We start from the raw sequence: 9,042 nt of genomic DNA, 5'->3' as shown, positions 1-9,042 counted from the left end.
ATGAGTAATGAGGGAAGAAAACACCTTGATTCAATATATATAATCATGTAGGATGGAAACCAGGGTTCAAATGCAACTGAATACACTTTTTATAATTCAAAATATGTTTGTGTATATATATATACATTAATAATTAAAAATCATAAAAAAGGCAGTTTTTTGGCGGTTGGAGTTTATTTGTTTTTTGTATTAGCGATTAGTCTTACATTCTCTTTTTTCTTATATTCCTGTTTTTTATAACAAGTATAGGTTGTATCAAGTTAGTTGCCTCTGGCCTCCCCATAAGGGCTTTGTTGTTACTGGGATGGTTATCAAGATAACAACCATCTCTATTTCAGTAGTTCTGAGTAATTTCTTTCCCTGTTTTGCGTGTGGCGCTTCACTACTCATACCTTTGGCTTGAAAAAGTAAAAGTCCAGCGCCACCTTTCTCAAGTACTAATTTCCCAGTGGCAATGCTCTTATAATATAAACAATTCAAATCATATTCAAATTTCAATTGCAAGTCAAGAGTGATTAATATACTCAATTAGTTCCAAATGATATTCAAATTCCACTGGTAAATTAAGAGTGAATACCATCATTTTTTTTTTGAAAATGTACTTATTATTAAGACACTCTCTTTGTTAAAAATCACAACTTGATTATCATTTTCTCTAAGGATTACCAAATCGTTAAATCTAATCAACTTCTCACCACCAATTTGATTATCATTCTCCTTACGCATTACCAAATTGTCAAATCTAATCAACTTCTCAAAGATCATGTCTGAATCTAGCTCTTCTCTCGAAATTCCAGATTTTGATAATCTTACAGCTGTTTTGAATAAAACTGGCTCTTGTTCTTTTTGAATTTTGTTCTTTTCATATCCGCGGTTTTTCATCTTGCAGGAAAGGTCAAATTCCAGAGGACTGAACACAGATCTTGATGCCAACTTTTTAGCAGGCTTGACCTCGTCTACTCCCAATCCAGATAAATAACCCAATCAAGTAAAATAGATTAACCACGGATATGAAAAGAAAAAAAATCAAAAACAACAACAGCCAGTTTTATTCTCAAAACAGCTGTACTCCCAAATCAGCTTGGCAATGGTTTTAGTATTTTATTGGTTGGCATATTCCAGCTAGATTAACCGCGGATATGAAAAGAAAAAAAAATCAAAAACAACAACAGCCAGTTTTATTTTCAATACAGCGGTACTCCCAAATCAGCTTGGCAATGGTTTTAGTATTTTATTGGTTGGCATATTCCAGCATTATCTGAAGTATCAAAACAAACACATCCATGGCTGTCAATGATTTAATTGAATTCTAATCTCTATCTTCAATAAAAAAGTCTTATTATTCATCTTATTGGTATCAAAACCGATTAATAATTCTCCTCAAATTCGAATTCAATGTCACATCTTTGTTATAATGTCAGTCCGAATTGATCATGATGATATTTTAAAAAGAGAAGAGCGCGTTGAACTTCCAAATGAAAACTCAAATAAAGATAAAGGTCTGTCATCTATCATTCTCTATACTATTTAAGATCATTGGAAAGATTTTTATTTGCTAACTTTTTTCACTTTCCATTTTTACCTCAATGATTTGTTTTTTAGACAACCATGAAATTTTCAAAGCTAATGAGGGTAAGCTAATCATTTTCAAGGATATATAAAGCACAATGAGAAATAGACTACTATGGAATTTAATATGATCTTAAAAACCACTTCCTTATAGAACAATGGGAAATACACATCAAAATCTTGCAAATTCAGATTCATAACCTCAAAATGTGGAACCGTATAAATCAAGATCTCATGAAAAAAATCTTTATAGAGGTGGATTCCTACACTCTTCTTACAAATTATTATAGATTTGTGCCTTTTGGGGATCATATCCATGAATTAGTAGAAAATGATCCAGATGTTAAACTCTAAAAAACAATTTTGCAACCACAAGTATGGGTTAAGAATGTTAACAATATACGTAAATATGTCTTTCTTCTGCTGTCCTTTTTGGCCCATGATACTTTATTTTATACTAATCTTACTTCCAATTGAAACTCAGCTATTCTAAGTATTGTAGATCCGCTCTACTTCTTATCAGTATCTATAAGGGATGGTATGCACATGGGAAGATTTGAAACAATGAAAATGAGATGGACAAATTTCACTTAGAGTGTTTCTGAAACTGGCAAGTTGCATGGCCATCAATTATCAATTGCCAATCTCATTATGGAGAGTTTAATGCTCAATTCTGAAGATTCACCATCAGTTGAGTTAAATCAAGATGAATATTATATATTATAAGGCTCTTTACAAATTTTATCATAACGTTAAGGCATTACGTGATCAATATCTATATTGGTTTACTGATTGGGAATCAACATATGAGGGGATAAATCTAGGTATTGCTTTATCATTTCTGTGTTTTGGAGTCCCAGGCCTTATAATTCAACATCCTAGTCGTAAGGCTCCAAATGGAGAGGTTTCTATGATCATTTTCCAATTACTAATCCTAAGTTTTGGAAATTGCTTGAAAAATCCTCATTTCAAATACTGGAATTTAACAAGATATATAATTATCAATATTATGACAAGAACAGATGAGATTACTGATACAGAGATGATACCTTACTGTAAGGAAGGAGTAGTACAGTGGCGGATGGGTTTAGTCCAAGTACATGAATTATGCGGTATGGGTTTAGACAAGTTATCTCTAGTAGTTAGTTTAGATTCTCCTCCCTCACGTGTTGTTTCCTTTTCTCCTCCGTGGTTCTATTGTCTAGTCATCTTTCTTCTATTGTTTCTGCTTTTGCTGGTTTTCTGATTCTCAAGTGTTGGATTAGTACAATTGAATAAGGGGTTTTAGATAAAACCCAGCTCTCCGTGAGCCAAGCCTTCCCTGATAGAATCAGTGAAGGTGGAGATTACACTCCACCTTACACTTTTTTATCTCCCCTTTACCTTGGATCACTCTTGATACATCGGTCATCAATCTCATAAACCTTTTCTTTCTCAATCAAACCTTTCTTGTCAAAATACTGATCTTCAATTACAACAGTCCACTTGCCCTAACTCAATTACAGGTGTTTTAAGTTTCTGATTTGTTCAATTGTCCCACTCTCAGAGTGGATTGCGCCACACATGTTACCTGTTATCCAGCTTATCTACCAGATTTGATTCAATAGGGTGGTATTTGCGTCATTTAGGAAACAGATATGAGGTCAAAGCAGTTGTAGAGGAGGAAGAAGAACAATCAAAATTGAAAAAGAGGAGGGAAGATTTGGTAGCAGCTGTGATGAATAATTTATCAAAAGTAGATGAAGCTCAAGACTTATCAATACGTGAAATGAAAATGTTGAAAGAGTTTGAAGATCTCTGTCCAGAAGATTCGCCTGATGTGGAGAGTGCTGGAGCAGTAGATGAGGAGTCCGACTTTTTCCCTGAAAAAATGCAGGATGTGTCTTCAAACACGCATCACCACATTATCCTGATGTACCCAGATGTTGTTATCAATGAGAGGAGTTTTGGGTACCTTTGTAAACATTTAGATGCATGGCGTATCTTGATAGAGAAACACGTGGAGGCAGTTCGTTTACGTAAATCCAAAAGCCAATATGTGTCCCCTTTGATGATCATTCCGAAGAAGGATCCTACGGCATTGCCGTGTCTTATCTGTGATTATCAAAGACTCAATAAAGTTACAGTCAAAGATCATGGTCCACTACCTGTGGTAGATGAAGCAGTCAGGATAGTGGCTCAAGGAAGGAGTTACTCTTCCTTAGACCAAATCAACGCTTTTTTTCAGACAATCATATATGAGAAAGACATCCCTTTGACGGCTATAAAAACACCTTGGGGATTGTTTGAGTGGGTTGTTATGCCCATGGAAATTAACCAATGCGCCGGCAACTCAACAGCAGAGGTGTAAAAAAGCTCTAGGTGATTTAGTTAACCAAGTGTGTGGTTTACATTGATGACATTGCAGTTTTTTCAAACACAGTAGAGGAGCATGAAAGACATCTGTGGGAAGTTCTGAAGAGATTGAGGGATGCAAAGTTGTATCGTGGTTTGAAGAAAAGTCAATTATTTAGACGAATACGGAATGCGAGACGTTCCAAAGTGACAATGCGAAATTTCAAAAAACGAAAATCACAATCCCCGGGTGCGAAATTCAAAAATCAAAGACAAAACTACAGAAAATACTCAAATACAGGGATAAAACCCCTGTACCGGAGTAAAAGTCATGGCAAAAACCCCTTTTTGCCCAATTTTCCAGTGGTCGACACCGTTTTCATTGCATTGTCACCTTTTGACAAAAAGTACCAGCAACACCAAAAACCAAAAAATCAAAAAAAACATTTCTCAAACTTTACAATTCAAACACCAAAGTTAGATTCTACTGCAGTCAAAAACCACATGTTGGCCAACTAGCTACAAGCTCGGTCTCACAGGTATCAACACCTCCGACCAGAGACATTCTACCATCAGTCTCAAGAGCTTCAAAGTACCTGCTTACTGTCTCGCTCTCCTCCAAAACCTCTTTCATCATCATCAATCCTCTTTGATTGTCCTTGATCTTCTTATTTCTTTGTCATCCATCCTCGATCTTCCTCAATCTTCGTCATCCGTCCTCAGTCTTCTTATTTCTTTGTCAACCGTCCTTGATCCTCCTCAATCTTTGTCACCCGTCCTCGACCTTCTTCTTTCTTTGTCAACCGTCCTTGATCTTCCTCAATCTTCGTCACCCGTCCTCATTCTTCTTCTTTCTCCGTCAACCGTCCTCAGTCTTCCTTATTTCTTCGTCAACCGTCCTCGACCTTCTTCTTTCTTCGTCAACCATCCTTGATCTTCCTCAATCTTCGTCAACCATCCTCGATCTTCCTCAATCTTCGTCAACCATCCTCGATCTTCTTCTTTCTTCGTCACCCGTCCTCGATCTTCTCCTTTCTTTGTCAACCGTCCTCATTCTTCTTCAATCTTTGACAACCGTCCTCAATCTTCTTCAATCTTCGTCAACCGTCCTCAACCTTCTTCTTTCTTCGTCGACTGTCCTTGATCTTCCTCAATCTTCGTCAACTGTCCTCAATCTTCTTAGACCATCCTCGATCTTCTTTGATTATCCTGAATATTCTTCGACCGTCCTCAATCTTCTGCAATCCTCATCCAAACACCTTCAATCTCCATCACCAACTACACACCAACATGCCAGCGAAAATATCTGATGAAATCTTGTGACCGCTTTTGGAAGAAGCTGTGGCTAACAAATGGCCAGCACAAACAGTATGCGACACTGTTTGGCAACGGCACAACATCCGAGTATGTGTAAGAACTGTTAGAAGACGGATCAAAGAATGGGACTTGAAACAACAAGGAAATTATGATGTGGAGGTTGTAAAGGATGCAGTATTAGATAATTACAAACAATCTCTGAACCAAAAGCGAGCTCTCATTGCCCTCAAAAACGAACACAACATCATCATCAGCCGGTCAACTTTAGCTCGAGTTGAGAAGCAACTCAATCTTCACCGCCAAAAGGATGATCTTGACATGGGTGTAGTAACATATGCCACCGTATGTAGCAAGATTGAAGAACTGCAGATTGAATATGGAAATGTACTTGGAATCAAGAGTATCAAGAAGATGCTATCTCAGGAACACGAGCTTCACATCCACCGGCAAGTGTTTGGGCCTTCTTGATTCCATTTGCTCTGATGCTAATTACATTTGAAATCCTCTTTGATATAGTGATGTTATTGCGGCTATGATGAAGGCAATGGACCCAGATGCTGTCAGAATGAGAGCTGCTCATAAACTCAAGCGACGGGAATACTATGCGGGCGGTCCCAATGAGGTTTGGGCGGCCGATGGACACGACAAGTTGATCAACTTTGGAATCGGTATATATGGATTCATTGATTGCTGGTCTCGAAAGATTTTGGGACTTCATGCTCATGTCACCAACAGTGACCCCCGCCATGTTGACTTGTGGTATCTGGGCCTTGTCAAGAAACAAGGTGGCATTCCCAAAAAGCTCACCACGGATCGAGGAACTGAGACTGTTCCTCTTGCTGGACATCAACTTTATTTTGGAGAAACTTACGGTTCCAGAGCTCCAGACTGGCCTTATCATCAATATGTGCCGTCCCCTCGTAACCAAAAGATTGAGTGCTTCTGGGACAAAATGACTTGTGGACTGACTGGAAATATCAAAGCTAAAATTCAAGAGCGCATTGATCAAGATTTATATAATGACAATGATCCAATGTCTAGGTGAAGCTCCTTTTTTTTAATTGGTGATTCCATGCTGAAATCTTTGTTATTGCTTTTCAGGACCTTGTTTCTCCACCTATTTATCCCCGTCTTTCAACGAGCTCTGGACAAATGGGTCAAGTTTTACAATGGTTTCTGCAGACGACACGACAAGCGGTCGAAATTACCTACTGGATGTTCTGCAGACTACTGCTACAAAAACCCCATTGACGAATTTGGTTGCATTGATTACCTCATACCTGTCCCAGGTGAAGCGGTGGATGCTATCCTTGCTGATGATTACCCGGAGCAAGAACACTTGTGGAGCACAACCCCTGAGTGGTTTTCCCCGGTGGTTGATCAAGTCATGGAAGAGGTTGGAATTGTGAGCGGGGATTTGGACATTGGAAATTTTTGGGGTTCTTTTGATGTTGTATTAGCAAGATTGAAAGATTTGTCTTGGAGTAACACTCCCTTTGCCCGTGTTGAAGGTGATGATTCTATGGTTTTGGAAAACTGAGTACTTTATTTTGCTATTACCTGCATCTCTGTGTGTGGTAAACTTTGTAGTGGTCAATGGTATTGATTGTTGTGAGCAAAGTAATCACACTACGAGATACAATACTCTAAAAGAAATCACACTACAAGATACAATACTCTTGTTTTTGGAAGAAGAAAAAAAAGGACAGAAGAGAATTTTTTCAAGGATAAAAGCCACTTGTGGTCGGTTTGAAATGCAAATTCTACATATATTTTTGGATGGAACCCTCCATCATCTAGACATATTCTGCATAGCATGCATTCACATTGCCTATATCATCCATGACATCCATCGTGTCCCCAGGTTGGAGGTAATCTTTAAGTTGATCCTTTGGAACTGACAATGTAATTATTTTTCTAGCCAGAGATGCTTTTTTCTTCTGTACCTGAGGGGTATAAAATGTTTTTGCAGATGATGGTGAGTGTAGCCCTTTCTGGAAGCTGATTACTTGACTCACATTGAATAGGTGCTGTTCAACAGATTGCCCTGCAACCACATGATACACCTTCACGGGGTGAGTCTGCCCTATTCGATGTAGACGGTCAATTGCCTGTTGCACAATCTGTGGATTCCAATGGGCATCCTAATGATATTACTTTTAGCTAATATTGACCACTGCATACATATGAATGAATGATAACAAACACACCATCAGATAGACCTCGTCAGCGCAGGTCATATTCAAGCCCACACCTCCAGCTTCAATAGATACTATAAAGGCCTCAATGTTGTTATTGTTCTTGAATCTGTTGAGTTGGCATGTCCTCTCATGAGTTGTCATGTCACCGTGCAAGGTGCCGCTGCCAATGCCGTGACAATCCAAAGCAATCTTGATCCTGTGGGGTGTGCAGGTTAGCTTACAGGCCAAGTGATATAACAGAGACATAAAATATAATTACCACTCCATGAAACACCTCCATTGGGTATAGATAACAGTCTTCTTGCATAGACCTTTATGCAAAGTTCTATGCTTCTTTTTGAGCTGGGAAACCAAGTATGCAAGCTTGCTACTCAGTGACCAGTCCTCCAGGTAGGCTGGCCTGGCATCAGCAGTCAGTGCCCTCCCATCCGGCACCATGATTCCAAGCTCCTCCTCCATCTCCGTAATCTTGGTCTTATTGAGCTCTTGTTCTTGCTTGAATAAAAGAGGGTGATTGCATGTCATCCTGAGATTCATCAATTGTCTGAAATATTCACCCTGTTTATGTTGGATTTGAGATTCCACACCAAAGTCCTGAAGAAATCTTTCATAATGTTGCTGATATATTGCTTTCACTTTTTGATGCATTTCCAATAAAATGGTCTCATGGTATATTGGAGGTAAATTTGATAGGTGGCTTGATTTGGTCCGCCTAAGCATGAAGTATCTTAGAAGCTGGCTGAGTGTGTCCAAATTTCCTTGATGAACCGGCAGAGTGATTTGACGGTACCATACTGAGTCTTCTTGAAAAGGTTTGATGTGCAGAAATTTGAAGAGCATGTGCAAGTCGCCAATTCTGTTATGGAGCGGAGTACCAGTGAGACAGATCCGGTTGACTGATTCCAAAGAGGTGAGGACTGCATGGGAGGCGGTTTCATTACGAATTACACTGGCACCAGTAAAGGGTCAGTTTGGTCACAGACCTTTGGTTGCAAAGAGAGAATACTCACTGAGCTTCATCAATGACCACCCTGTACCATCTGGTTGTAAAAGGAACCCGGGTTGATCCACCAAGCCGTTGGTCATACATAAGTGTTTTTGGGGTTGTAATGACAATGTTGGCTGAGTGGATATCACGTAGAGGTATTTTGAATCTGTCGGTGCCATGCCAGTGCAAGACTTTCAAGCTGTTTTTTCTAGTGTGTTTTCCAACCTCCTCTTCCCAGTTGTCCATGAGGCTAGTAGGACATATCAAAAGAGTGGTGTGAGAAGCTCGCAGCTGAGTGTCTAGAGGGTTGACGGCTGATGCTGAATGCTGATGTTCGTATTGTCTTGACACATCCAGTGTTGTAGCAATTAAAGAAATAGTTTGAATTGTTTTTCCAAGCCCCATGTCATCAGCTAGAATTGATGCCCTAGGGCTGACTGGTCCGGTTTGTTCCTCAGTGACAATAAATTCTTCTCCACAGAGACGGTGACACCACCGGTTGAAGGGTGGCATTGATTTATAAAACCAAAGGGAGTGATAAGTTTTGGAATCCGGATTTTCTCTGTCCAACAAAAATGCCAGGCCCTGCTTTTGATGGGGGTGCAGCTGAGAAGTAACTATATCTGAAGGTTC

The 9,042-nt window shown here is 39.2% G+C and overlaps 4 protein-coding genes across 4 annotated transcripts; 1 reads left to right on the top strand and 3 right to left on the bottom strand.

Annotated features, from left to right (window-relative positions):
• Positions 1–255: 255 nt before the first annotated feature.
• MELLADRAFT_114201 (uncharacterized protein) lies at positions 256–765 on the bottom strand (the record flags this gene model as incomplete). Its single annotated transcript, XM_007419052.1, has 2 exons — positions 256–459; positions 640–765. The coding sequence occupies 2 exons, from the start codon at positions 763–765 to the stop codon at positions 256–258; spliced, it is 330 nt and encodes a 109-aa protein (XP_007419114.1).
• Positions 766–1,414: 649 nt separating this feature from the next.
• On the top strand, positions 1,415–1,923 carry MELLADRAFT_69871 (uncharacterized protein; the record flags this gene model as incomplete). Its single annotated transcript, XM_007419058.1, has 3 exons — positions 1,415–1,499; positions 1,603–1,632; positions 1,724–1,923. 3 exons carry the CDS (start codon positions 1,415–1,417, stop codon positions 1,921–1,923), a joined length of 315 nt encoding a protein of 104 aa, XP_007419120.1.
• Positions 1,924–7,016: 5,093 nt separating this feature from the next.
• Positions 7,017–7,880, bottom strand: MELLADRAFT_84825 (uncharacterized protein; the record flags this gene model as incomplete). The annotated part of the gene is made up of 3 exons (XM_007419051.1): positions 7,017–7,364; positions 7,431–7,617; positions 7,681–7,880. The coding sequence occupies 3 exons, from the start codon at positions 7,878–7,880 to the stop codon at positions 7,017–7,019; spliced, it is 735 nt and encodes a 244-aa protein (XP_007419113.1).
• Positions 7,881–8,210: 330 nt separating this feature from the next.
• On the bottom strand, positions 8,211–8,814 carry MELLADRAFT_30619 (uncharacterized protein; the record flags this gene model as incomplete). Its single annotated transcript, XM_007419050.1, has 2 exons — positions 8,211–8,370; positions 8,432–8,814. Coding segments are annotated over 2 exons (543 nt in total), but the record flags the coding sequence as incomplete, so codon positions are not given.
• Between the last annotated feature and the right edge of the window lie 228 nt (positions 8,815–9,042).

This window comes from Melampsora larici-populina, assembly GCF_000204055.1.
Source record: "Melampsora larici-populina 98AG31 unplaced genomic scaffold MELLAscaffold_123, whole genome shotgun sequence".
Classification (NCBI taxonomy): Eukaryota; Fungi; Basidiomycota; class Pucciniomycetes; order Pucciniales; family Melampsoraceae; genus Melampsora; species Melampsora laricis-populina.
This window is presented reverse-complemented; position numbering and strand designations above follow the sequence as displayed.